We start from the raw sequence: 24,181 nt of genomic DNA, 5'->3' as shown, positions 1-24,181 counted from the left end.
CACCAAAAGTTTGTTGACGGAGATTGATGTACAGCCGCATGGAGAATGCTTGCGAAAACAGACGACCTCCCGCCAGGCACCCCGCCTCTACTAGTTTTCATCGGCTCACGCCGGGTCTTAGAAAAGCCGGCTCATCTATCTCGCTCCGCATTTCCTATCTCCGGCCGTTTGATGTGGCATGAGTGACAACCACTTTTCGCGGAGCCGTACCCGAAACTTCCTATCTGCCGGGACATGGACTGCACCCCTTATTGATAGATCATGCAGCACAGGGACCCTACACACATACTTTATATCCACACCAGACCTCTGGTATTGCCAGGCTCTACTTCCTCCTCCTCACAAACTTTTACTCGTCACTGCAAAAACGGAAATCGCTTACTTACTGAAACGGGCTGGTGCGATTTCGCGTTCCTGAGCGAACACCCCAGCAGCACCCGCAAGTATTCTACTCCGCGCTTTGATCTTGGTGTACGCAAAGACGACCGAGTTTGATGCCTATGACAAGATTTTTTTCCCGTCGTCGCCCATGACAATAGCCTCATGGAAGTAGGGGATGTCTATCCAAAGACTGCAAATGACTGGCAGGCAAAGGGATGGAAGGATCAAAGTAGATGGGGATTCCTGGGCGAACTTGATCCAGGGCATGAGGGCATGGCTCGAGCGGCAAGTAAGGACGGCATGGCACGAGTGGATAGCATACAAGCATAGGTGGGACGAACACCCATCTACAATGACATTGTGTCCTTCTTCTTTCTGCACTCTATAGTTTGAGATGCATATTTTTTAGGTGCTTGAACAGCCACTAGTATCGTATATATTGAACACGAGCCCCTCACCGAGTTCCATCTTGATTTTTACATGGTTTGAGAGGACATGTCCAGATTTGGAAAAGAAACAATGAACTTCCGGAGTGCAAGTATAGTATTTCATAAAAAAAAATTTTTTACTTTAGCAAAACAGGCTCCCCTCTAGACAGAGGCCAACTCTCCCCCCCCCCCCCCCCAAGCCCACGATTTTTGATCACAAGCACTATGAGCGCCAAAAGAAATGCTCCGTTGCTGCGTAAGTTTCAAGTGCCGATATTCCCCATTGCCACCTCGTCGTATCGATTGCCTTGGGGTTTCAAAGCACTAATACTTGCGGGCGTGGCTTTCATTTCCTCGTCCGTCAGCTCAGTGTCTCGAGAAGACCGATTTTCAACAAGGTGTTCTGGCTCGGTGGTGCCCGGGATCGCAATGATGCCCTGAGCCGCAACATAGGCCAATGCGACTCGGGCCACGGTGCGGGAATACCATGTCCTATTTTGCGTGCCAAAAGTTCAAAGGTGGTAAGTAGAATAGCTACCTCAACGAAGAATCGGGCACAAGATTTGCTCATGCTAGTTTCTCCTCATGCATGCCGCTCGATACTGTACATGGTTGACATACTCGAGGCGGAATGCCACACCAGCATGCTCAGTGTCGCTTACTTACTTGAGATTAAAACCAAGACCACCCGACGCGGCCGCGTAGAAGCCGCGCATTCCGGGACGCGGCATGGGCGCCGGCAAGTCCGGGGACATGTCTCTCTAGCTTGAAGATGGTCCCGCGAAGTTCTAAGTACGTACGTACACCAAGTGCGGGGCACGAAAAACCATCGTGTACGTAGTCGGGAGGCGCAAAGTGCCGTCATACACAACTAGACCCGATACTTAGACACGCGCGCGGTGGGAATTCCGCTGATACAGCTCTTGATTACAAAATCAGACAGATAAAAACAAAAAGTAGCTCGGATTCACTGCTTGTGGCTTTATTCTTACTTACTCTTACGTACCACAAAAAACAACATTTGCCATTCTCGGTCGATTCCGCCGTCATGGTAGACACTTCAGTGCCCTCTCGTGTGACGCAGCTCCCAATGGGCGACGAAGAGCTACGCTACAGCACTTCAGAAATCCAAGAATACTTCCAGCGCATCAAGCTCCCTCGGCAATATCTTGACTCGCCTGTGCTGTGCGACGCGGCCCTGGCCCAGACCAAACAACACGGCCTTGCCCTTTTACACGCCATAACCCGGTACCATGCGTGTAATGTGCCGTTTGAAAATCTCGAGCTCCATTACTCGGCACGCAAGGTCATCACGCTGCAGATGGCGGATCTATATGCCAAGATTGTCACGCAGCGCCGCGGAGGTCGCTGCATGGAAGGCAACACGTTTTTCGCCACGGTCCTGCGTTCCCTGGGCTTCCATGTGCGCAACTGCGGCGGGCGCGTGTCACGCGCTATGAGTCCCTACCCCGAGGTTCGCAAGAAGCAAGCGTCTACATATGATGGGTGGAACCACATGCTCAACCTCGTCCGATTCGACGGCGTCTGGTACGTTGTGGATGTCGGCATGGGCGCCATGGGCCCCAACATTCCTTTTCCCCTGGAACATGGATTCCAAACGACCAGCGTGGCTCCCAGGCTGATTCGTCTCCAACGACGCGCAATACCCGAGTCGTACGCAACCAGCTCCAACGAACTCTGGTGTTACGACGTGTGCTACGCTCCGAGCGCTACTGGCGACAACAAATGGACGCCTGTGTATTGCTTTACCGAGACGGAGTTTCTGCCTCAAGACTACGAAATCATGTCGTGGTTTACATCGACGAACCCACGATCCTTCTTTACCAAGTACGTTACGAGCACGAGGATGCTGATGGACGACGCTGGAGACAAGATTATCGGCAACATTACCCTTTTCGAGGGCGGCATCAAGAAGAGTATCGGCCTGGACCGCACGACTGTAAAGGAGTGCACAACAGAAGACGAGCGTGTGGCTGCATTGAAAGACATTTTCGACATTGACTTGACGGACGAGGAGAGGAATGGGATTTCATCCGAACTTTGTCTTGGTTAGAATGTATGTTCCCTAGCATTATACTGGCACCTGTTGGCTGGATATACGTACTTTTCTTGTGCTTGGCAAGTCCTGATGTACATACAAATGAATGTGGTTGATGGGCTCACAAAGACCAACGGATTTAGCAATATATATATCAATTATTTCACCAATTCAACTTCCAAACATAACACTATCTACTCATCGCACTAAAGCGCATGCTGAATAAACTAATTGATAAACCAGCAATGCCTTAGTCATGCGGTATATGTATATCTATCTATCTATATACATATATATCTGTGTGTGTATGTGTATATGGATATGTATATAGATGTATGTATATATATATCTGCATGTATGTATGCAAGGAAAGAAAAACTACCATATACAAGATAAGCACAAAAGTAATGACCAAGTTGCAAGCGCGCGGTTCAGAAACGCGGGAGGAAAAAAAAAGAAAAAAAAACAAAGTTTCTCGGGTAAGCAAGTAAGGGGTGGTCTGAGTGTAGGTGCGTGTGCGTAAGAGAGTCAGTGGGAAAGTAAGTGAGAAAGTAAGAAAGTGTGCGAAAGTGTGAGAAAGTGGGTGCGTGTGTGTTAGCCGTGCTTACGCGTAATATCGTATCGAGGTTTCGTATCGGAATCCGGGGGTGTTGCGCCATACTTGGGGCGACGATCGGTACACACACCCACACACACACCCACACACCCACACCCACACACACACACATACATGTCCAGACAGACACTCGACGCATTTGCAGGAGGAAATGATTTTTTTTTCAAGTTTTCGTATTTTGCAAAACTAAACAATACATGTAAAAACCAAACGCAGGGTTATATATATATAAGAATACACATTGATGGGCGCACGCCAATCAAGGCTAGCTGGCTGGATAGATAGACAGGTTAAGAAAAAAGGCGTTATACTATGTTCTGTTTGGGGAGGAAAAAGAGGCCCTAACTAACTACCATTAAGCCAAAAGCTGCGCGTGGGTATCATGACAGGCAGACTTTTTTATTTGTTGTTGTCAAGGACGACGGCGACTAGTTGGCCGGGGAGAGAGAGAGAGAGAGAGTCATATCCAAGCGGGCATAGAAACAAAAAATGGTTTGGGAGGGGGAATATGGCAAAGTGAAAATACGCAAAAAAAAAGATGATATGACAACAACAGCGAGACTCATGGTTCCAAAAACGCCAATGGAGGTGAGGCGACGCTTAGGAAAAGACAACCTTGACAGTCTCGCTGTCGCTGCCCATGGCGCAACCACCGCCGGTACCGGCCATGATGGGGTCGTAGCCACCGCCGCCACCAGTGCCGGCACCGCAGTTGAACAGGTCGTAGTCGGAGCCCTTTTCGCAGCTGGACATGCCGTTCTTGCACTTGAAGACGCAGGTGTTCATGTCTGATGTGCACTTGGAGCCCTTTGCGCTGATGTTGTTACCGTTCATGTTGACGTTGCGCGAGACATCGAAAGCACCGTCCTGGCCAAAGGTAACCTCCCACCATGTGTTGTCAATGCCACCAAACATGGCGAGCTTGGTGTTGGGGTAGGCGGGAGCGCAGGCAGCAGAGGCCTTCTCAGCAAAGGAGAGCTCAACGGATTGGCCAGACTTGAGGCCGACGGAGATTTCGGGCTGCATCTCGTTGAGGCACATGTTCTTGAAGTCATTGGATCTCCAGCAGAAGAGGACAGCGTCATCCTGGTGGTCGTTGGTGAACTGGGCCTTCCAGGGGCTGTCGCCGCCGATCCAGATGCCGTTCTGGTTGGACGTGGGGTTCTTTCCAATCTTGGCACCAAGACCCGTGATCATGGACTGGAGGCCGTTGAGAAGGTCGCCAACAAGGTGGTCAATCTGGTCACCAAGGTCACCGAGAGGGTTGTTGGAGGTTTGGCTGGGCGACGGGCTGGGGCTGGGGCTAGCAGCTGGCGAGGGCTTGGGCTTGGGCGCAACTGGGGGAGCAGCCACGGGCGATGGCGATGGCGAGGGTGAGGGTGAGGGTGAGGGTGAGGGTGAGGGCGAGGGCGAGGGCGAAGGCGAAGGCGACGACTTGGGGGGAGCAACGGGGTAGGCATCCAGAGGAGCTGGGGATGGCGATGGCTGGGTCGGGGGGGCTTGTTTGACCTCAGCAACGGGCTGGGGAGCGGGGGCGGAGGGCTGGGCGGCAGATGCAACCGCGGCAGCGGCAGCGGCAGCGGGAGCGGGCGAAGGGTGGTTGTAGGCGACCTTGCTCCAGTCGACGTCGCTTAGGTCGTAGGCGACCTTGTTCCAGTCGACATCGGCGGCGCTGCGCTTGGCCTCGCTGCAGACAGTCAGCGACGGCGCGGCGGGCTTGCCGGGCAGTGTATACTCACGCTTGACGGCGGGCGTGGAAGCTGGCGTGGCGGTGGTGGACATTGGCGGCAGCGGCCTGGCCAGCAACAATGGTGCTCAACACCAGGGCAGAAGAGTAGCGCATTGTGGAACAGGGAGCGGTGGGTATCTGTTGCGGAGGCGCGGAGAGGGGGTTTATACAGCAGACAGGTCGTAACGGCGTTCAACGGCGTGTCACAGAGTGCTGGGAGGAGGTGTGGTGTGTCAAGCGACTTTTTTTTTGTTTGGCGATAGGGATGGGGGGGGGTATGTAAAGGAGTGACTGTGATGGTAAGCAAGACCAAGACGGGCGTGAATGAGTGAACGCGCGAATGTGGCTAATGAAGGGAAGACGAGGGACCGTGGGTCTGTTAAGTATGCTGGTGCGGTGAAGAAGGAGAAAAGGGACGGCGAGCGGGCAGAGGCAGCGCCAGTCGCGCAGCCCCATCTCATCTCCCACGCGGCCGGACGGGGTTTAGCGTGGCGTCGAGTGTGCCGGCCTGCTAATTTAGTCAGGGCCAATTGCACCGGACAGGCGACCCCTGAGCTTGGGCGCGCGCTGTGATTGGTGTGCCTGGCTCAGGCACAGCTGGCGCTCCGTGGTTTCACACCTTGGCCGACGTGCTGCTGTCTGCCTCTGCCCCGTCGGCCCCCCTCTGCCCTTGTCTAGCCTTGGCTGCCACGCAGACCGCCGCCGTGAAGCGACGCGTCGCCTGCTACCACAACAACAGCCCCAGCCCCAGCCCCAACAACAACATCGGCGCCAGCCCCAGCGGCAGCGCCAGTCCAGGCTCGTCACGTGACGCTGGGCCTGGCTCCCGGCGGCAGGGCCGCGCAATTGCCATCACCACCAGGTGGGACCGGGGTGCTGTCTTGTCGCCACCACCGCAAGTGGACAAGGCCACCTGGGACTGGATTCCAGAACCTCTCTCTCTCTCTCTCTCTGCAGCCGCGTCGCCTGCATGTTGCCCGGCGAGGGTGCGCCAGTGGGTTTTGCCTGCTTGGGCCTAGCCTCGAGCCGTCGTCGTATACCGTCACCGTCAACCGCATTTACTGTGCCTAGGTGTGCGTCTTCCTTCCCCGCCGGCCTGTGTAATGTCGGTGGAGCGATAAAGTCTTTATCGCCCTGTGGGGTGCCGAATGTCTAGGTGTGCAGGGTGAAAACTCTGGAAAGCCACCACAGCAAGGATGCATGCGACGTGGTGGGTCGCGGTTTGCTGGTCGTTGACTGCCGTGACGCTGTGGATGCGCATGGCAACAACGGTAATGGCAACGCCTTGGCTCAACGGCCGGTGGGGTGTTTGGGTCTTGCCTGGGCTGCATTGCGTTGTCGTCTGGATCTTCTGTTTCGTTTCTTTTCTGCTTGGTGTCTTCTGTTTCTTCTGTTTCGCCCGCTGTTTGCCGTGTCAGTGCTGTGTCATGGACAGAGACAAAGAGGGTTTTGTTGGCTGTGAGTGACTTAGTAATCAACGAGCTCCTGCCGCATGCAGTCATGGCCATGGTCGTGGTGGTGCCTGCCCTGCTGACCGCCGGCTGTGTCCATTGGTGACGCATTACACTACGCCGATTCACACCTACACCTACACACTCTTCCCACTCCCACTCCACCTGCAGCCGCATTCCGGCAAAGATTCTCATTGGCACAGCCTGCATACACACGGAAACTATCGTGCTGGCTTTTCAAGGCACGCCAGTCACACAAAACACAAAATGCCCTGTGCCTGGCCCCGAACAAGCCTCATGCACCTGCTGCAAGCTTTGCTGCCTTATCGATAGCTACTGGTGGGTTACCTACGTCGACGGCTCGCAGCCTCTCCACCACCCGCGAGCCTATGTTCTGGACAACTAAAGGCAATTTCGCTTGTGCATAGTTTTGCGGCCCTGTGGAGTGTGTTGTCACTTTCTGTCATGAGTTTGTCGCCTCGACTGGCTGCGAGCTGCTGGGAGACGTGTTGCCGGCAAGTTTCTTCTTCCGCCACCACCACCGGCTCTACACCACACCATGCCAGGTAGCAGGCGAGCCAAGCCAACGTGTTTTGCACGTGGGGCCGCCGGTCAAGCTGTCTAAGTCGATGTAATACCTCAGACTGCACACAACCACGCACCTCGACACGAGCCGGGTGACTCAGAACGACATCATCTCCCCGCACACACACACACACACACACACATTTCGTCACCCACCTCTCCCTCGCCTGCCAAGCATTCGACTCGCTACCGCACAAAACAAAATTGCCCCAAGAGTCTCCAAGACGTCTGCCCACCCCTGCCTCGCATCGCCACTCTGCTTCGCCTCACCTTCCGAGCTACCGCATCCCATCCCATCCCATCCCATCGTCGAGCCTCGAGTCGTGCCTCTCCTAGCCATCTCCAATGATTCAACAATATACGCCATGCACCCGTCAGCTACAGTCGACCTGAGCCGGCAGGCTGGTGCGGGTGCGGTGCCTGGCGATCAAACACGCCTCGGCCGCTGCTTGGACGGGGCCGGCGATCCCGTTTGCCGATCTGCACACAACAAAGTTAAGCTGCTGCCCGCAACAGTCGCGACACCAGAAACACGTCAACCAAAGACATGTCGATGCCTGACACGCAAACTGAGACATTCCCAGACACCCAGTGGCGTGCTCATGCCATGGCACGGGCCTGCCGGCTGACAGGCTCAGACACTGCCCACAGCACCTGTTCAACAATCGCGACACCCCGACACCCCGACCCCCTTCCCGCAGCACCCCCCTCGTCAAACATCCGTCGCTGCTATGGCCGCGAACTGCACTGTCACGACTCACTGCTTCCAGTCTAGCCGCACAACATGTCCGCTCGCCGACTCGACCACCCGGCGCTGCGGCTTCGCCAACGGCCTTATTGACATGGCCGCGCCAGAGCAACAAAAACAATGAAACAAACATCAGTGTCGGCCAAGCAAATATCGATATCGCTATTACTCCATCGACATCATCGCCGCTGCGGGAACTGCATACATTGCCTCCGACATGACGCGTCTTGCTTGTTTCGTTTTTCCTTCTCCCTTGCTCTGCTCGTGTGTTTTGAGGGGGGGGGAGCTGCTGCATGCGTGCATACGCGCCAGATCTGTCGATGCTCGGAAATTACCTCCTCCAACCGGACTCTGTGCCCGCGGCTATCATCTCGTTATCATTTCGCGCACCTGTGCGCAAACGCACGCATGCAAGCAGCCAAAAAGCCCTCTCTCGGCCAAGCATAACCCCAAGACGGGACATTTCGAGAGCCATTTCGAGAGAATAACAGACACAAACAAGCTTACTGTACCGCATGCACATGGCTACATACAATATACACAGCAAGGGGAATCCCTTTTGTCGTGGTATACCCTGACCTCCCGCTTAACCTATACAAGCCACGCTGCGAATGCCCTTACGCGTCGCCCTGGCCTGGGCGCCTTTTTCCCCCCATATCCGCGCCTTGCTGTCTGTCCGTTCCCCCCCCTCGATTTTCTACGGCCCCTCACCCATTCATCCATCGACCCACGTTATACACAGGCATCTGCCACGTTATAGTCGATAGTGCGCCGAACATCGTTTACCGTTTTCTGCCCTACTCCTTTAGCGAAGGCTGGGATTGTGAATCATAGCCGATGCAGCTTGCAGCAGAGATTGCCATGATTGTTATTGTCGAGCCCCACTCTTGACGTTTGCGCTAGCCTCATCTGGGTCTTAACATGGTCTTGTTGTGCTGCATCCTGTTCCCACGCATGAAACATGTACGAGTCGGTGAGAGAAATAATAAACAAGTGTGGAATTGGAGGCATGGTGTGTGTGCTTCATATATCCGTATGTTTCCGCACTCCTAACATCTGTATTGCAAAATACATTCCATGCAACACATTGAACATGACCCATCAAACAACCAACCAATTATTAACAAAGCAGCGTAGCAGTCTAGCTAACGAAGGAAATATGCTCTAGTAGAGTATATCACCAGCTCCCCCTTTTCCATACAACTTTCCAGCTCGGTTTCCAAGGAAAAGTAAACTCTGATATATCCATTTCCCACCATACTCGAGAATTCAGCCTCGAAAGTCTTCTTCTTTCTTACTTTCTTGCTTATATACCATACGTACAGACATACATGTATACATACCACCAGCATGCTAACAAGAGATATTATCATGTGATAGCCAACATCCACCTCATTCATTCCTATCCATTCCTATCCATTCCTATCCGTTGCTACTCCCGTCTACATAGCCTAGCACAAATAAAAAACAGTCTGGAAACTTGAAATCTGCCAAAAGAAATATGGCCTGATATTTTGATCTGATCTGATCTGATCTGATGTGATGTGATCTGGCGTAGTATAGGACAAGGAGATCGACAACACAACGACCTTGTTAAAAGGTATCCTGGAGGAGGATGAGATACACGAGGTGATGAATGAATAAATAAATGAATCGTTCAAATGGCCCAGATATACTCATTCATGATTTTGGAAATGCAAATGACGTCTTTGATGTGGCAAAAGCACATGATTCCTAGATGGGCATGTGGAAATACTCATGTTTCGATTATGCATCTTAGTTTTATACATCAATACTGGAAAATATATAGCCTTGTAAGTCGGTTCTTTTTGGTAGGACAAGTTGATGGATTCTGGATTCCTGTAAGATTCGCTTTTCGTGTATAATGACGTTGAATGAGTGGGTGAGTGGGTAGGTAGCTCTTGGGGGTGTTATGCATATTCTCCGCGTACTGTCTGTCTATTCAAGAGGAAGAGGAGAGGAAAAAAAAAGAGATGAATTTCTAGTTGAAGAAACTGAGAGAGAACTTATATGTAGGGCAGTGTTATCATACATATACATAGATTCCCCGCAACGAGGGGAGGAGAAGGAGGAGGAGTAGTAGGGCTATGTGTATGCTGTGATGGATGGACTCTACTTGGTGAAAACAAGTCGTAGCACCAATACTATGTATGTAGAACACCAGGCTTAACTCATCTTGGGAACAAATATATAGCAAGTCCAGCGAAATCACCATCTAAACCGTTATTTATATGTATAGTTCCGCATCTGCTCCTAGACAAGCACAAATACCAAATCTACTCACCTTCTAGCTAGTATCAAGCCGGAGCTTCAAGACACTAGTTGGGTATAGTATCTACTCCATGTGAAACGCGGCAAATATAGCAATGCACACGCGGATGTATAGATGGCAAATGAGTCAGCTGGATAATCGGCATACTCGAGTCTCACATAACGATATTTCCTCATACACGCTCATACCAGAAAGTGGAATCTTGAGCGTTAAACATCTGATATAGCTAGTAATCGCGCTAGACTCCATAGTACCGCTTCCAGGGCTTATTCTTGTCCACTGGAGTAGGAGTAAGAGCGAGGATACTGCTGATGCTGATGCTGACGCTAATACCGCGAGGAGGAATCGCACATTGAACAAGCAACACGCACTTCCGCATCTCAGCTCTCAAATCAACATGTACTAGTATTTCCACGTCTAACATCAAAAAGTAAAGCTAATCTTTGTCCTGCGATGAAAGAGCCTAAACAACATCTTGCGTCCCAACCTACCCTTTGAGTTGCAGTGCGGATATAGCGTTGTGTTTCTGGAGTGGTGTTGAATTGAAAGTGGGGCGGATGCATGTAGACGAGCTTTCACGACAGAGACGAGATAGTAAGATGGAGGGTTTGGGAAGAAAAATTGGGTGGGGATAGGGTTGGGGTTGCGATGGAAGTTAGTGTTGAGGGTACTATCTTCCATCAAGCTTTCTACAGCTCATATATCATATCTCGTCGGTAAGTCGAGTGGGCATGGGAAAAAAAAAGTCTCAGATAGTACATACTGCCGTCCATACAACCACTACCACCACCACTACCCCACTCTCAAGTTCTAAACCAAGCAACACGAAGCCGAGCTAATCTAAATCAATCTCACATCTCCCACCAACACACATGGGCCGAGAAAAGACGTTACACGAAACAGAGTGCGTGTGCAGAAAGCTGCTTCAACCGTGTCCTGGATACAATGGCGTTATATGCATAGTCAGATTAGCACATATCTTTATATAAGGAGCGAGCGAGGGAGGGAGGGAAGTAAATAGCAATGAGAAGAGAAACAAGAGAAACAAGAAGAGAGAAGCAAGTGAGTAAAAGAATAAGACGAGAATAGTCAAGAAAAAAGCCAAGAACAAACTACAAAACAAAACAGCTCCAAAGACAGATAGTAGTACAAAAGAAAAACAACATACTACTAATATACTCAATCATACACTCTAGAAATAAAAACATGATATCATCTACACCTATTCATCCCTCACATCCACCATAACAACACATATACTGTATACTATACTATACTATACTATACTATACTGCAGCAGTCATCTATACATACATGCAGTTAAAAAGATCGCCATGGATCTACATCGATGCAAATCCAAGATGAGCAGAGTAGTAAAATACGCAACAAGGGCAGCAAAATAATACCGGTTTTTTTTTAAAAAAAAACACCCAAATTTCTTCTTCTTCTTGGTAACACTAAGAAATAAGTTTACTCTATATATGTGTATATATATATATATGTGTGTGTGTGCGTAGGTGTATCTTACCAGAGACAATTGCACTTCAGACTCATGTACTATATGTACTATTTGCTTACTTGATGTGCCTGAGTAGAGTCATTTTTATAATTGTCGTAGAGTTTTGATTGCGTTAGCAAAGGCCAAGTATGAGATTTGCACGTTGAAATGAATTATAGAATAGATAGGCGTGCTGTATATAAAGTATAAAAGTACTTGGGCACGCCTGATTGGGGCAAAAGCAACGAGGTTGTTGATGTATCCAATCAGGCCATGGATATGCGTTTAACAATTCAACACCCCACTTATCAACACGTGCGCGCGCACATGGATCAAGCACAATCTTGAACAAACGAGACTTTTCATTTTTTTGAAAAGTAAAAAGTAAAAAAAAAAGCGGTGTATAATACACAAGCTGAATCTATATTCCTTTGCATCTCCTTCACAAATGGCAATCCATCACATCAAACCACCAAGACTCAAAATTTTTCATACAAGAAAAGCGAATGGACGTCCGAGGCCAGCCGTACGGGTTGGGGGGGTATCTCGAAACATTTGGAAAATAAAAAAAAGACAAGCGAAGGTTATGAATACTCGCGGCTGCAATCAGCAGGGAGAAAATCATTGTCGTATTCCCCAAATGATATGGGGGTGAGAGAGAGAGAGAATGTAGGTGGTATGAAAGAGTCTGTATCCAACAGAAAGAAGAGAAACGCCATGATATGCATAAATGGGAATCAAAAGTATAAGCAAAGCGGTCGCTACGTGGAAACAACGGTTTGATCCAACGTGCTCAAGGGTTGTAGCCGTTGTCGTAGTCACGCTGTCCAGGAGTGTTGCTGCGCTGTGGGCCGGGTCCAGAGGGAGTGTAGCTGCGAGAAGGAGGGCCTCGTGCCCAACCTGGCTGCTGAATTGGTGCAGTAGCGCTGCGCTGAGGCGGAACTGAACCATTCATGTCGCGGTTGGGCAGGGGCTGCGACATGTCTCGACGCTGCATAGGAGACTGCAGAGATGTTGGTACACCGGCCCGAGGAGGTGCAGTACCCGCTCTTGGCTGGCCAACAGACTGCGAGGGCGCAGGAGAGCCCACCCTCAAGATATCAGGCACTTGTGGTGGCTGATAGTCATTCACGTTTTTCGGGGCGACCTGGTAGTGAGAAGAAAAGTCTGTAGTGTTTACATCGACAGGCGAGAGCTCATACTCTTGGCCCATGGCGGGGCCGCGGCTGTTATAGGGACTGAATTCCTGGTAGGGGCGGTTGGGGTAGCCCTGTGGCGTGCCTCGTCCATCATTCGAGAGAGGAGAAACCACATGAGACTGGGAGCCATAGGGAACATGGTTGTTGAAGTTGGTATCGACGCGTGGCATAGGGCCTCGGTGGGGCAATGGCGACGCTCTGCCTTGAGACATGGGAGTAAAGGACCTATCCGGCGCATATGGCATGTTGGCTTTCTCGCCATAGTATCCGGAACCGTTGCGATCGAGAGGCATTGGCGGCACTGGCGAGGACATGCCCATGTTACCAGCCTGGCTCAGCATGGGCACGTCGGGACCATAGCTGGTGTTGGAGAAGGCGGAAAATTGCGTTTCGGATCGCATCGGCATGCCGGGACGTTCGTTGAGCGTCGGCAGAGACGGCTTCATCATGAGGCTTCGACCAGTGTTTGAATTGACGGTGGTGGAATGCGACAGAGGGCTCGGCGCATATGGCGGAAGCGTCGTGTTTGTGTTCATCGTGTCGGTGCGTTGCAGAGAGAAGATGGAAGATGCGTCGTCGTCGTCGCGCAGCTTGGGCAGAGTAGGTCGGGACTTGGATGCGTCAAACTCGCCCTTCTTGATTGCCCTCTCCTCTTCCTTCCTCAACTGGTGATTCTGCTTCTCAATCGCCTTCTTGATCTTCTTACCGACAATGCGCTCCAGACGCGTCTCTACCTTGCGGCGGCAGTAGTTGGTCAGACTGCCGTCGGCCTTGGGAATGTAGTGCCACAGGAAGAAGATGTAGAGGATGACGGCAATAATCAAACTCAGGGCAGCAATGACCCAGATAACCAAGGAGAACAACATGGCAAAGTAGACGACTGTTTCCTGCCTGTTACCCGTGTCAATCATGGTCTTGATATTGACGAAGAACTGCTCAATGTCGGAACGGTCTTTGGCAGCATGGTCGCCTCCGGGAATGATCTTGGCCTGCATGACGGCGTACAGCGTCATGGCGTTGATTGCGATTCTGGGGCCTTGGGCGACAAGGATGAGCAGGGCGCTCTTGAACTGGAAGTAGACGAAAAGCGCAATGTAGTTGACGCCCTTTTTACTCTTTGTCAACTCGGCAAAAACCAGGAAACGGCGCCAGCCCTGGCCCGACGACGTGATGCGCATACTCTGCCAGATGACAGCCATGGGCTCGAGGTAGCACTCGGTCACGCTTCCGGTGCGCATGACGCGCAGGGTGCGGATGTAGCGGTAGACGAGAAAAACATAGGAAATGATGATGGTGATGGCGAAGATCCACTTTGCGATTTCAAAGGGCACGGCGGGCTTGATGGTGCTGGTCCACTTGTCAAAGGCGAGAAGGTTGATGGCAGTAAAGGCGTCGGCGGCGTAGACGGCGCACGAAATGATGACGAGGACCCACAGCCAGGCATAGGAAAAGGGCGCGAGGCACGAAGTCGACTTGAAGTCGGAGAGGGTCTGGCGACGTTAGTATGGCCATGTTTGCTTGTGCCGCCGCGCTCTTACAATGTGCGTCCACTTTTGCTCCTCGGACACACTGATGGCCTTTTCGCGATCCCCACAGCAGCCCATGGTGGGTGGTTTTGGGAATTAGGCGCTATGTACGTAATGAGTGTATGTATGTATCCGGTCAACGGTACTCGGGTGTGCAGTCCAGCTGTTGGTCGAAGGAGTGGCTTTGGTGGCTAGAACATGGGTTGGGCTTGGTTTCAAAGGAGGGAGGCAATCTCGGAGAGATGGAGACAAAGATGGACGGATGGACGGATGGCGAGGGTGGTAACAGGCCTGCTGCGCACCACGGATCCAGAGGAAAGGGCGACAGGGTAGGAGGGAGTTTTGTAGGACGAAGGGCTGAGGCTGGGGGGAAAGCAGGGGACGGGGCCTTTGCCAGATGCGTAGGTGTTCAGTCGCTCGCTACGAGGGTGCGGTGCGCATAAGGAAAAACGCGTGTGTGTGTGGAGCGTCTCGTGTTTGAGAGTTTGAGCGACAAGGCTTGAACAGGCGTGACGGCGGAGTGGCCGAGTCCGAGGCAATGCAAGTGTTTAGTACCGATGGGGGGAAGGTGGCACTAATTTGAGTGTCACGGCGGTTTTTTTTTCTTGCTGGAGGAGAGGTGGTCGAGGGTTGCGGCGCAGTGAATGGGGGGGGGGTGTTTGTGAATAAAGCGGGCGGGCGTGAGCGGTAGTGAGCGGAAGGCGCGAGTGAGCACGCAGGGGCCGTGGCACGGGAGGCACAAAGCGAGCGGGTTGGCAGAATGCGTGGGAGTGAGCGAGTGAATGAGTGGATGGCAGCGGCGAGAGCTTATGGCGGTGTTGTGTGTCGTCGGCGCACCGAGCAGACACGAGTGGTGGTGGTGAAGGCGGGCGTGCGCAGGCGGGCGGCACGGTGATGCACTACGGGCTACTAGAGAGGAAGGCGCGCCCCGCCGCCCTGCGCGAGCGGCTGGCCCACCACACGCACGCCCGCCGCCCATTGGCTGAGCCACAGCGGGCGCGTGTTTGACCCCGTGTGCGCGCTAGGCCCGATGCGGCAGGCGGCTAGCCTGTTCCTCAGCGCCTGCGCCGCACTCGCCGTGGGGTAAATTGGCCTGCCAATCTAACCACGGCCCCATCACTATCGCCGCCCTTTATGCTCCCGTCTACAAGTACACTGCTGCGGTGACCGTGGCCGCAACAATCGCGCGCAAATCCCAATACCAGCCGCCGCCTCCTCCTCCTCCGCCTGTCAGCACGCCGGTGCCACGGGCGCGTGCGGCGGGAGCAGCAGTCGCCGCACCCGCCTGGCGGCGCAGAGGAAACCCTCGCCGTCTGCGTGTGCCACAGTCCATGTCTGAGGCCTGCATATCCTGTCCACTTAACGTCACACACCAAAAGGTCCGATTCTTTTGGCACATCGGCAACGTCGGCTGCTTCAGCCTTGAACCCCCAGCCTTGCCGAAACGAAACACGCCTGGCGACGGCCATTGGGTCCTCGCTCCCGCCCGAGAGCCTCTGCACGCTTGCATTGACGCCCGTCTTGCCTTCCTTCGGGGCCTCGCCATCCGCCAAACCCTCGAGCCAGAGTCGAACCAAGCCGCTGCGCTGCCACCTGGCGCCACGCTGCTCGTCGGTTGTTTGCTGTCATGTGTCAGGCGCAGTGCATGAACCTCTGCCATGTCCCCGATAGTTAGCTTTCCTGCTAACACGCTCCTGCCAGGCATTCGACGTCATGGCCGTGGCTATCTTAATCAAAGCGACATGGGCACGAGTCGCCACCGCCGGCCATGGCGAAGTCGCCTCTGCCAGCATTGCATTGGGCCGTGACGATGAACAAATAAGTAGAGCCGGCCAAAGAAGACGCTATAAACAGACGGCACCGCCGCGTCATGTCCTGCCATGCAAGGCTGATCTGTCATGACGCTTACCTCTGCTGTTGGAGTTTGGCTCCCGCTTGCTCTACTCAGCTCGCATAGCAACATGGACCCAACGCGCATCCCAACACAATGCCCATGAGCGCACCAAGGCCTGCAACCTCGGCCACCCTGGACTTGTCACCGCCCGCAAGGGCATAGCAGACTTGGTACATACTGAGAAGGGAAGTCTCTGAGACGCGTCGATTGCAGCACTAAAGGCTTGGAGCGGCAAAGGTCGGCGTTGCAACTGTGGCCCATTTGGGCCCGCCCCAACCGCTCACTCCGTACTGCACACGTACATGTGGCCACCGCAAACCCAATTGCTGATTAGAAGATATTTCACCGCAACCTTGCAATGGCAGCCCGCTATGTCAGGCACAATCACAATATGCACACAGCGTGCATTGGCGATGCTTGGCCATGCCTGTCAGCGTCTGCATAAGCTGCCACGGTAAGAGGTGGCTCCATCACCGCGTGCTTACCAAGGCTCAGTTACACCCACTGTCAGCTGTCACAGCATGGAGCCGACCCAGTACTGCGCTCAACATTTCGTCAGGACACAAATGCCTACATGTCTTACAAATCAAAGGTTGGCTAACACCAGCATGCCAGCCCGAATGCGGAAAGAGGGGCCCTAGGCGTGCCCCGCGACAGGGATCTTGTTGAAAGACGGACGTCATACAGGTGCTTTCGCGAAGAGCGCAAGAGACGTATAAAGACACCATTCTTCGTCTGCCTCTGCTTCTGGCCCATTCAGACGCCTACGACCCGAGCAGAAGCCTTTGCGCACATCGTCCTCACCGCCAGCCGTAATCATGGGTGCCGAAGCTGATACCGCAACGCCACACTCGCATCACGCCATTGCCAAAGACACGCCAGAGGACAAGAAGAGCGACCAAGTCCCCAAGCAAGATGAGCTGAGAAACAAGGCTGCGCCTGGGGTATGCAACCATTGAGCTGTGGATATCTCCCCTGCTGACCGCCTAGATCTCATACTTTACACCCGCGCAAGAGCCCGTCGCAGGAACAGCCCTGGGCATGCTCGATGGCAGCTCCAAGATCCCCAAGCTCTTCCAGCCCCTCAAGCTCCGCGGGCTCGTGATGCAGAACCGCCTCGCCCTGTCTCCTCTCTGCCAGTACTCGGCTGAAGACGGCCACCAGACCAATTGGCATCTGACACATTTGGGCGGTATCATCCAGCGTGGTCCTGGATTGGCTCTTGTCGAGGCGACTGCTGTTGTCCCCGAGGGCCGCATCACGCCCGAGGACTGCGGTCTGTGGAAAGATTCGCAAATGGAGCCCCTGCAAAAGATTGTCGAGTTTGCACACTCGCAGGGCCAGCATATTGGTATCCAACTCGCACACGCCGGGCGCAAGGCTAGCACCGTAGCCCCATGGCTGAGCAAGGGCGACATTGCTACCAAGGAGATGAACGGCTGGCCGGACAACGTATACGCTCCCTCTGCGATTGCATTCAACGACAAGCACTGCATGCCCAAGGAGATGACCAAGCAGGACATTGAGACCTTCAAGCAGGCGTTTGTCGATGCTGTCAAGCGCGCCGTCAAAGTTGGTTTTGACACGATTGAAATCCACAACGCGCACGGCTACCTCCTGCACTCATTCCTTTCTCCCGCCTCCAACCAGCGTACCGACGAATACGGCGGCTCGTTTGAAAACCGCACGCGTCTCACTCTGGAGATAGTCGAGCTTGCCCGCAACAACATCCCGGACAGCATGCCGCTCATCCTCCGCATCAGTGCGACTGACTGGCTCGACGAGGCTGGCATCCAAGGCTGGACTGTTGATCAAACCGTTCAACTCGCCGAGATACTCGCCGACAAGGGCGTCGACCTCCTCGATGTCTCATCTGGCGGACTCCACGAGAAGCAGCACATTCATGGCGGACCCGGATACCAAGAGCCTTTTGCCAAGGCTGTCAAGGACAAGGTTGGAGACAAGATGGCTGTCGGAACCGTCGGTAGCATCACGGACGGCAAACAGGCAAACGGCTACCTTGAGAACGACAACCTCGACGTTGCCTTTATCGGCCGCATGTTTCAGAAGAACCCTGGCTTCGTCTGGCAATGCGCCGACGACCTGGGTGTCGAGGGACGGTGGGCCAACCAGATTCGATGGGGCTTTGGCGGCCGTGGCAAGAAGTAAGTTTCTTGCTACTTGTACAACAACGACTCTCCTATCTTCTATTCCATAGACTTGAACCTTAGACGAGCATCTCTTGCTACGAGTCCAACGAATCTAATACACTTTACTTCAGGGATCAAGTCGTCGACAAGAAGGCGTTTGCCAATGAAGGTGCATTCGAGATGAACAAGCGCGAGTAACGTGAGCTGCTGAATCAAACGTCAAAAACGCTGCCATGATGTGTGCCAATATCTACTGATAAAAAAAATAAAAATTATAGCAAACAGTGCACGTCTAGCCTCGATAACCATTCGTCTCTTTCTTCCCAAAGACGCCTTTCCACAGCAAAAACGACTCAAAGGACTGGCTTGGATACCTGGCGACGCCCCTCTCATTCATGTCCTTCATCTGTCCTAACTGCTCCACGGAAAAGACGACTCTTTCACCCTTGACCATGACTGTTTCTTGCTGTGTATACGGATAAATGTCTGCTTGTGTGCCTGGAATCCGGCGGTCGGCCGTGTTTGTCAGGATGGCAATCAACGTCCTGATACCCAGGATGCTCTGAATATTGTCGCCCAGCCGCGGGAAGACGCTGTTGAGCACAGAGGTGGCGGCTTGCGAGGTTTTTTGCAGCGTGCTGTACACGACGCCGCCTGGCGCGTAGGCCAGCACGTCGCCGTAGATGTCGCCGCTGCCCGTTCTCAGGTGTTGCTGGTCAGAGGGCGAGGGCGACTGGGCGGCGGTGCCCAGCCTTTCCCCGATATACTGTATCCACTCTTGCGCAGCTGGCATGATGGGGTTGGGCGAGTCCTCGTCGACGGCGTGCACGCTCTCCACCATCCACCGCAGTACCGCGTCGCTCAGCACCTGGTTGGGATAGATGGTGCGCGACAGCAGGTTGGGAAGCCAGCCCAGGGCGTCCTCGATCCAGTTGGTAGGGCTCTGGCGCACAAAGCGAAACGTCATGCGCCCGACGTCGTAATGGGTGCCTGGAAACCACTTTTGCGTTATCCGGGCCCTGGGCTCGTCGTCGTCGTCGTCGGCATCTTCGCTGGCAGACACCAGACACGGCTGGAAGGTCCACAGGCGGTCGTGCAGACACGGCGCGTGGTAGCAGTGCTGCACCACGCTCGAGACGCTCTGGTCGAAAAACTCAAACGGGCTCCAGTCGAAGCCGATGCCTGCGCTCAGCCGCGGGATGCCCAGCGCGCCCACCGTGTCGATGATGCCCATGAAGCGGATGGGGCGTTTGACCTGCCACACGCGGTCGTGCAGGCCTTTCCAGCGCTGGCACTCGTCGCTCTTGGGCGCATCCACGGGCAGACTGGAGCGGTACGTGCGAAAGATGTCGTAGCAAAGGCGCTTAACCTCTTCTTCAGCATACTCTGGCCGCCGCTTGATGATGCCGCAATTATTGATCATGCCCGCGATGCAGCGCACGGTGAAGGCGCCGCGACTGAATCCAAACAGCCAGATCTCATGGTCGTGCGTGTAGTGATCCACAATGAACTTGTACACGGCGATGCACTCCTCGCTGATGGACGACGCCGTCGCCCCGTCCCAGATGTACTGCATGAAGTTCTTGTTCAGGCCCACGCCCTCCTGGTAGCCCGCCACAATGTCCGGCGTGCGCCCCGACGCCGCCGACTTGTGCGGCTGGATCCGATGCACTTTTGCCGCCGTGACGTCGCTCGCGTCGTACTGCACCGTCCCGACCATGTCGGCCAGCTGCCGGATGTTGCTGGGCGGCGCGTCGTCGACGGCCGTCTCGCGTCCCACCCAGGTGCCGTCGCAGAAGACGACGAGCCGTTTGGCCGGCCGGCCTTGAGGTGGCAACGCCATGCTGCGTCAAGTATGTGCGTGTGTGTGTGTGTGTGAGAGAGAGAGAGAGTGAGAGAGAGAGACAAGAAAAAGCAAAAAAAAAGAGAAGAAGAATCAAACCAGGGATTTATCAAAAGGAAAAAGAAAAAACCAAGTGTTTCGCTCCTGCTTTTAATATAATCCTGTCCGGTCGGTCTGGTCTGACCAACGGAGGGAGGGGGGGAGGGAACCTTATCGTGGGGTCACCAAAAAAAAGAGAGAGAGGGAAGGTTTTATACAAGTAATGGATGCATGTAAGCTGCGGTGAATGTGTTTATAACTAAGTAAAAACAGGCAGTATTTCCTTCCTTCCTTCCTACACCGCACCGCACCGCACCTCGTCCTGCTGTTCCCTTCAGCTGAGGCTAAGATGTACTGTACTGTACTGTATGTAGATAAGACAAGGCAACGCGGCTGAGCCCCACGCCATGCCCATGTCCATGTCCATTGTTCTGCGAGCGTTCCCTTCAGCTGCGTTTTGGCTTGGGGGGGGGGCCCCGAAACGGAGATGGGGGGCTGTACAGGGGGGCGGTGCGCGTGCGCGTGCGCGTGCCAACACCGCCCAAGTACCAAGAGAGAATGAGAAGAAGAAGAAGAAAAGCTCCACATTCGTTGCTCAGCTTACGTTTGGTGTCACAGGTTCGCGCGGCCTGAGTGTTCTGGTGCGGGTGTTTGAGATGGAGGGGGGTGCTTGGCTGGGGCTGGAAGAGGGAGGGTAGGGATCTAGGGCTGATGGATGTATATCCTTTTTATGTGCGTCTTTCTTTTTCTTCTTCCTGCCTCTGTCTTTTCTTTGGACATGGATGATGTAGGTACACCTACGTATGTATATAGCATGTGACGTCATGCGTCAGGTTGCATGTTCGCTTCTAACCTGGCGTCTCGTGCGTGTACAAAGTCGTTTTCACGGTCTTGCAGCATGCGAAGGGCGGGAGACGTGGTAATGGAGAAAGGAAAATGGGGTATCATGATTCCGTCGTAAAGTATATGCACTCGTCCCAGGGCCTCTATTAGCCAAGGACCTCGTCGAGAGTCTCCCACCCGTCTCTCTGCGCATCCATCTTGCGCGCTTGTTGCTTGCCGACGCCATTCTCATCTCGTCCTGCGTCCGCGTGCTCGGCCTTGTCGTCGCCGTCTACAGCCCCGAAACTGCCAAGCACCTCGCGCACCTTGTCTGCCATCTTGCGCACGCCCTCGACCTCGGCCCTCTTGCGCCGCACCTGCTCCTCCATGCGCTCAATCAGCGTCTGCCGCGCCTGGTGCGGCCTGTACTCGTTGATCAACGCATGCATGTTAGCCACCATGGTCATCATGTCCTTGAGTTTCTGGTCCTTTTGCTCCGACGTCGGGTCCGCGGCCATGATGCCCAGCAGCGAGATGTAGCTGAGCAGGATACTGCGCAGGAAGCGGAAAAGATAGTTTTGGTGGTCGATCGACGCGGCATTTGTTGTTATTGTTTGTTGTTGAGTCGCAGATGTTGTGGCAGAGTTATTGTCACCGCTACTAGGATATAGCTGCTCGTACTGCCAGTCCTGGAACACGCCCTGCATCTTCAGCTGGTCGGCGATAAACTCCATGTTCTTCATAAACACATCTGTGCCCTGGGCCTTTGCGACTGTGTCGAAGACGTGGAACTCGGCATCGTCGGCGGGCGGCGCGGGAGGAATCAGGTAGCGGACTTCGGTGGGCAGCGCGAGGATTTGCTCTGCTGAAAGCTTGGTCGCCGACGCGTGTACATCGTCCGTGGGAAGCCCAGCTTCCTGCTCGATTTCCTTGAGGCGTGTAATGTTCTCAGGGCTAAAGTGCTTGTAGAAGGGTGGGGGGTCGGGGAAGAAGCTGAGGATGACGTCTTCGTCGTCGACCTGGCCTGGCTGCTGGGGATCTGCCATGGTGGTGAGCAAGACGTGCGCTTAATCAGGTGCTGCGTCCGGCCGGCGCTGTATCTTGCGGGTTCAATTGGCAGATTGTTGGTGTTGCAACGGGCATTCATTCACGCGACGAGTAGCTTGGAGCTCCAAGCTCGGACCCCTGTCGAACTACCCAAAATGTCCCCGCCCGCATCGCACCCACCCCCCTTCACACCGGGAATATCCGCAATGACATCGGCACTCTGCCTCGATCGGTTACCCATGGCCCAAACAAGCTTCATTCTACAAGTTCAAGTCTGAGCATGATTGGTAATGATCTGCTTACAATTACAACTAGTCGGGAAATGGTGTGCTTCGCCGAGTATACTCCGCTTTTGCCGAACTCGATTGAAGCAACGGCTGTCAATGACGCGATACGTTGCCATTACCAATCCACACGGGTGGATATGCCTCCGAGGATATAGGCATAGGTATATATGATAGTAGCAAATCCCGCCAGAAGTGACATCACACTCTTGTGGGCAACTCCCACCACATCTATACATTCCACAATGTCTACGCAGAAAGCAGCAGTCCACGTCTCTCAGGGCGTCTCTGAACTTCGCGATGACGTCCCTCTTCCCAAGCTCCCAGCCGACAACTGGCTTCTCGTCCAGACCAAGGCCGTTGCGTTGAACCCGACTGACTGGAAGAACATTGAGAGAGCGCCTGCACCCGGCGCCATTGTAGGATGCGACTATGCAGGTACCGTGGAAGAGGTCGGCAAGGCCGTTACAAACTATAAAGTCGGGGACCGTATTGCTGGGTTCGTGCGTGGAGGTAAATAGCGTACCAGTCAACTTTTCCCGTCGCTTGACTAACATGATGCAGGCGATCCGGCAGATCATTCCAACGGTGCCTTTGCTGAGCACATCAAGGCCAAGGACGGCGTAAACATGAAGATTCCCGCTAGCATGTCTTTTGAAGACGCAGCGACGCTGGGTGTCGGCGTGACTACCGTGGGCCAGGGCCTCTACCAGGAACTCGGCTTGCCCCTACCGCCTGCTAAAGTGGAAGAACAGACACTCGTTTTGATCTACGGAGGATCCACGGCAACAGGTACACTCGCAATCCAGTATGCGAAGTTGTCTGGCTGCGAGGTCGTTGCCACGGCATCACCCCATAACTTTGAGCTTTTGCGGCGTTTGGGCGCCGACCACGTCTTTGACTACAAGGAGCCTGATGTCGGGGCCAAAATCCGCGAGGCAACGGGTGACAAGCTGAAATTGGCATTTGATTGTATTGCAGAGGGCAACTCGTTTGAAATTACGGCTGCGGCGATTAGTTCGACTGGTGGCCACATGTCGGCACTGCTACCTGTCAAGGACTACCCCAGAAGCGATGTCAAGACAAAGCTCACCCTGGGTTACACGGCACTGGGTGAACGGTACAACGAGAAACTGGATGCTAAGCCAGAAGACTATGAGTTTGGCGTCGAGTTTTGGAAACGGTCGTACGACTTGTTCGAGAGTGGAAAGATAAAGACGCATCCGGCTGAGGTAAGGAGTGGGCTGGCTGGTGTGCCCCAGGGCTTGCAGGATTTGAAAGATGGGAAGGTTTCGGGTGTGAAGTTGGTGTACAAGGTGGATTAGTGTGGAATAACTGCGCTTTTGTAAACGTTGTAGTTGAGGGTTGTATGATAGTTATGCTTAGTTCTTGGGTTAGCTCGGTGCCTTCGCCTTGACCGTTGAGTTGATATTGCCCTTGACCTATTTGTAGTATCTAGGACGTGGAGGTGTTAAATAGAGTAACTTCAAATACTTCCAATACCCACCAACCTGTTCCAGGCAAGTTGATCTCGTAGACATGGAAATAGCTTCCTGCACAGCGTGGCGCCAATCAAACTGCGTTTAGCC

General features: G+C 53.6%; 8 protein-coding genes across 8 annotated transcripts; 3 read left to right on the top strand and 5 right to left on the bottom strand.

The window, feature by feature from the left end:
* Positions 1-1,072: 1,072 nt before the first annotated feature.
* On the bottom strand, positions 1,073-1,564 carry SETTUDRAFT_38829 (uncharacterized protein; the record flags this gene model as incomplete). Its single annotated transcript, XM_008025900.1, has 2 exons — positions 1,073-1,301; positions 1,476-1,564. The coding sequence occupies 2 exons, from the start codon at positions 1,562-1,564 to the stop codon at positions 1,073-1,075; spliced, it is 318 nt and encodes a 105-aa protein (XP_008024091.1).
* Positions 1,565-1,857: 293 nt separating this feature from the next.
* On the top strand, positions 1,858-2,883 carry SETTUDRAFT_108270 (uncharacterized protein; the record flags this gene model as incomplete). Its single annotated transcript, XM_008026029.1, has 1 exon — positions 1,858-2,883. One exon carries the CDS (start codon positions 1,858-1,860, stop codon positions 2,881-2,883), a length of 1,026 nt encoding a protein of 341 aa, XP_008024220.1.
* A 902-nt stretch (positions 2,884-3,785) lies between these two features.
* SETTUDRAFT_168572 (uncharacterized protein) lies at positions 3,786-5,471 on the bottom strand. Its single transcript, XM_008026028.1, has 2 exons — positions 5,224-5,471; positions 3,786-5,171 (listed from the first exon to the last, which is right to left on the bottom strand). The coding sequence occupies exons 1-2, from the start codon at positions 5,325-5,327 to the stop codon at positions 4,085-4,087; spliced, it is 1,191 nt and encodes a 396-aa protein (XP_008024219.1). The 5' UTR covers positions 5,328-5,471; the 3' UTR covers positions 3,786-4,084.
* A 6,867-nt stretch (positions 5,472-12,338) lies between these two features.
* On the bottom strand, positions 12,339-14,591 carry SETTUDRAFT_184117 (uncharacterized protein; the record flags this gene model as incomplete). Its single annotated transcript, XM_008026027.1, has 2 exons — positions 12,339-14,477; positions 14,526-14,591. 2 exons carry the CDS (start codon positions 14,589-14,591, stop codon positions 12,582-12,584), a joined length of 1,962 nt encoding a protein of 653 aa, XP_008024218.1. The 3' UTR covers positions 12,339-12,581.
* Positions 14,592-17,225: 2,634 nt separating this feature from the next.
* Positions 17,226-18,755, top strand: SETTUDRAFT_160631 (uncharacterized protein; the record flags this gene model as incomplete). Its single annotated transcript, XM_008026026.1, has 3 exons — positions 17,226-17,351; positions 17,398-18,572; positions 18,689-18,755. 3 exons carry the CDS (start codon positions 17,226-17,228, stop codon positions 18,753-18,755), a joined length of 1,368 nt encoding a protein of 455 aa, XP_008024217.1.
* Positions 18,756-18,849: 94 nt separating this feature from the next.
* Positions 18,850-20,400, bottom strand: SETTUDRAFT_108194 (uncharacterized protein; the record flags this gene model as incomplete). The annotated part of the gene is made up of 1 exon (XM_008026025.1): positions 18,850-20,400. One exon carries the CDS (start codon positions 20,398-20,400, stop codon positions 18,850-18,852), a length of 1,551 nt encoding a protein of 516 aa, XP_008024216.1.
* Positions 20,401-21,400: 1,000 nt separating this feature from the next.
* SETTUDRAFT_168566 (uncharacterized protein) lies at positions 21,401-22,366 on the bottom strand. The gene has a single exon (XM_008026024.1). It carries the CDS (start codon positions 21,993-21,995, stop codon positions 21,429-21,431), a length of 567 nt encoding a protein of 188 aa, XP_008024215.1. The 5' UTR covers positions 21,996-22,366; the 3' UTR covers positions 21,401-21,428.
* A 447-nt stretch (positions 22,367-22,813) lies between these two features.
* On the top strand, positions 22,814-24,114 carry SETTUDRAFT_168565 (uncharacterized protein). Its single transcript, XM_008026023.1, has 2 exons — positions 22,814-23,105; positions 23,157-24,114. Exons 1-2 carry the CDS (start codon positions 22,838-22,840, stop codon positions 23,915-23,917), a joined length of 1,029 nt encoding a protein of 342 aa, XP_008024214.1. The 5' UTR covers positions 22,814-22,837; the 3' UTR covers positions 23,918-24,114.
* The last annotated feature ends 67 nt before the right edge of the window (positions 24,115-24,181 follow it).

The sequence above is a fragment of the Exserohilum turcica genome (genome assembly GCF_000359705.1).
Source record: "Exserohilum turcica Et28A unplaced genomic scaffold SETTUscaffold_16, whole genome shotgun sequence".
Lineage (NCBI taxonomy): Eukaryota > Fungi > Ascomycota > Dothideomycetes > Pleosporales > Pleosporaceae > Exserohilum > Exserohilum turcicum.
Note: the sequence above shows the minus strand (reverse complement) of the source record. Positions and strands in the feature narration are given on the sequence as shown.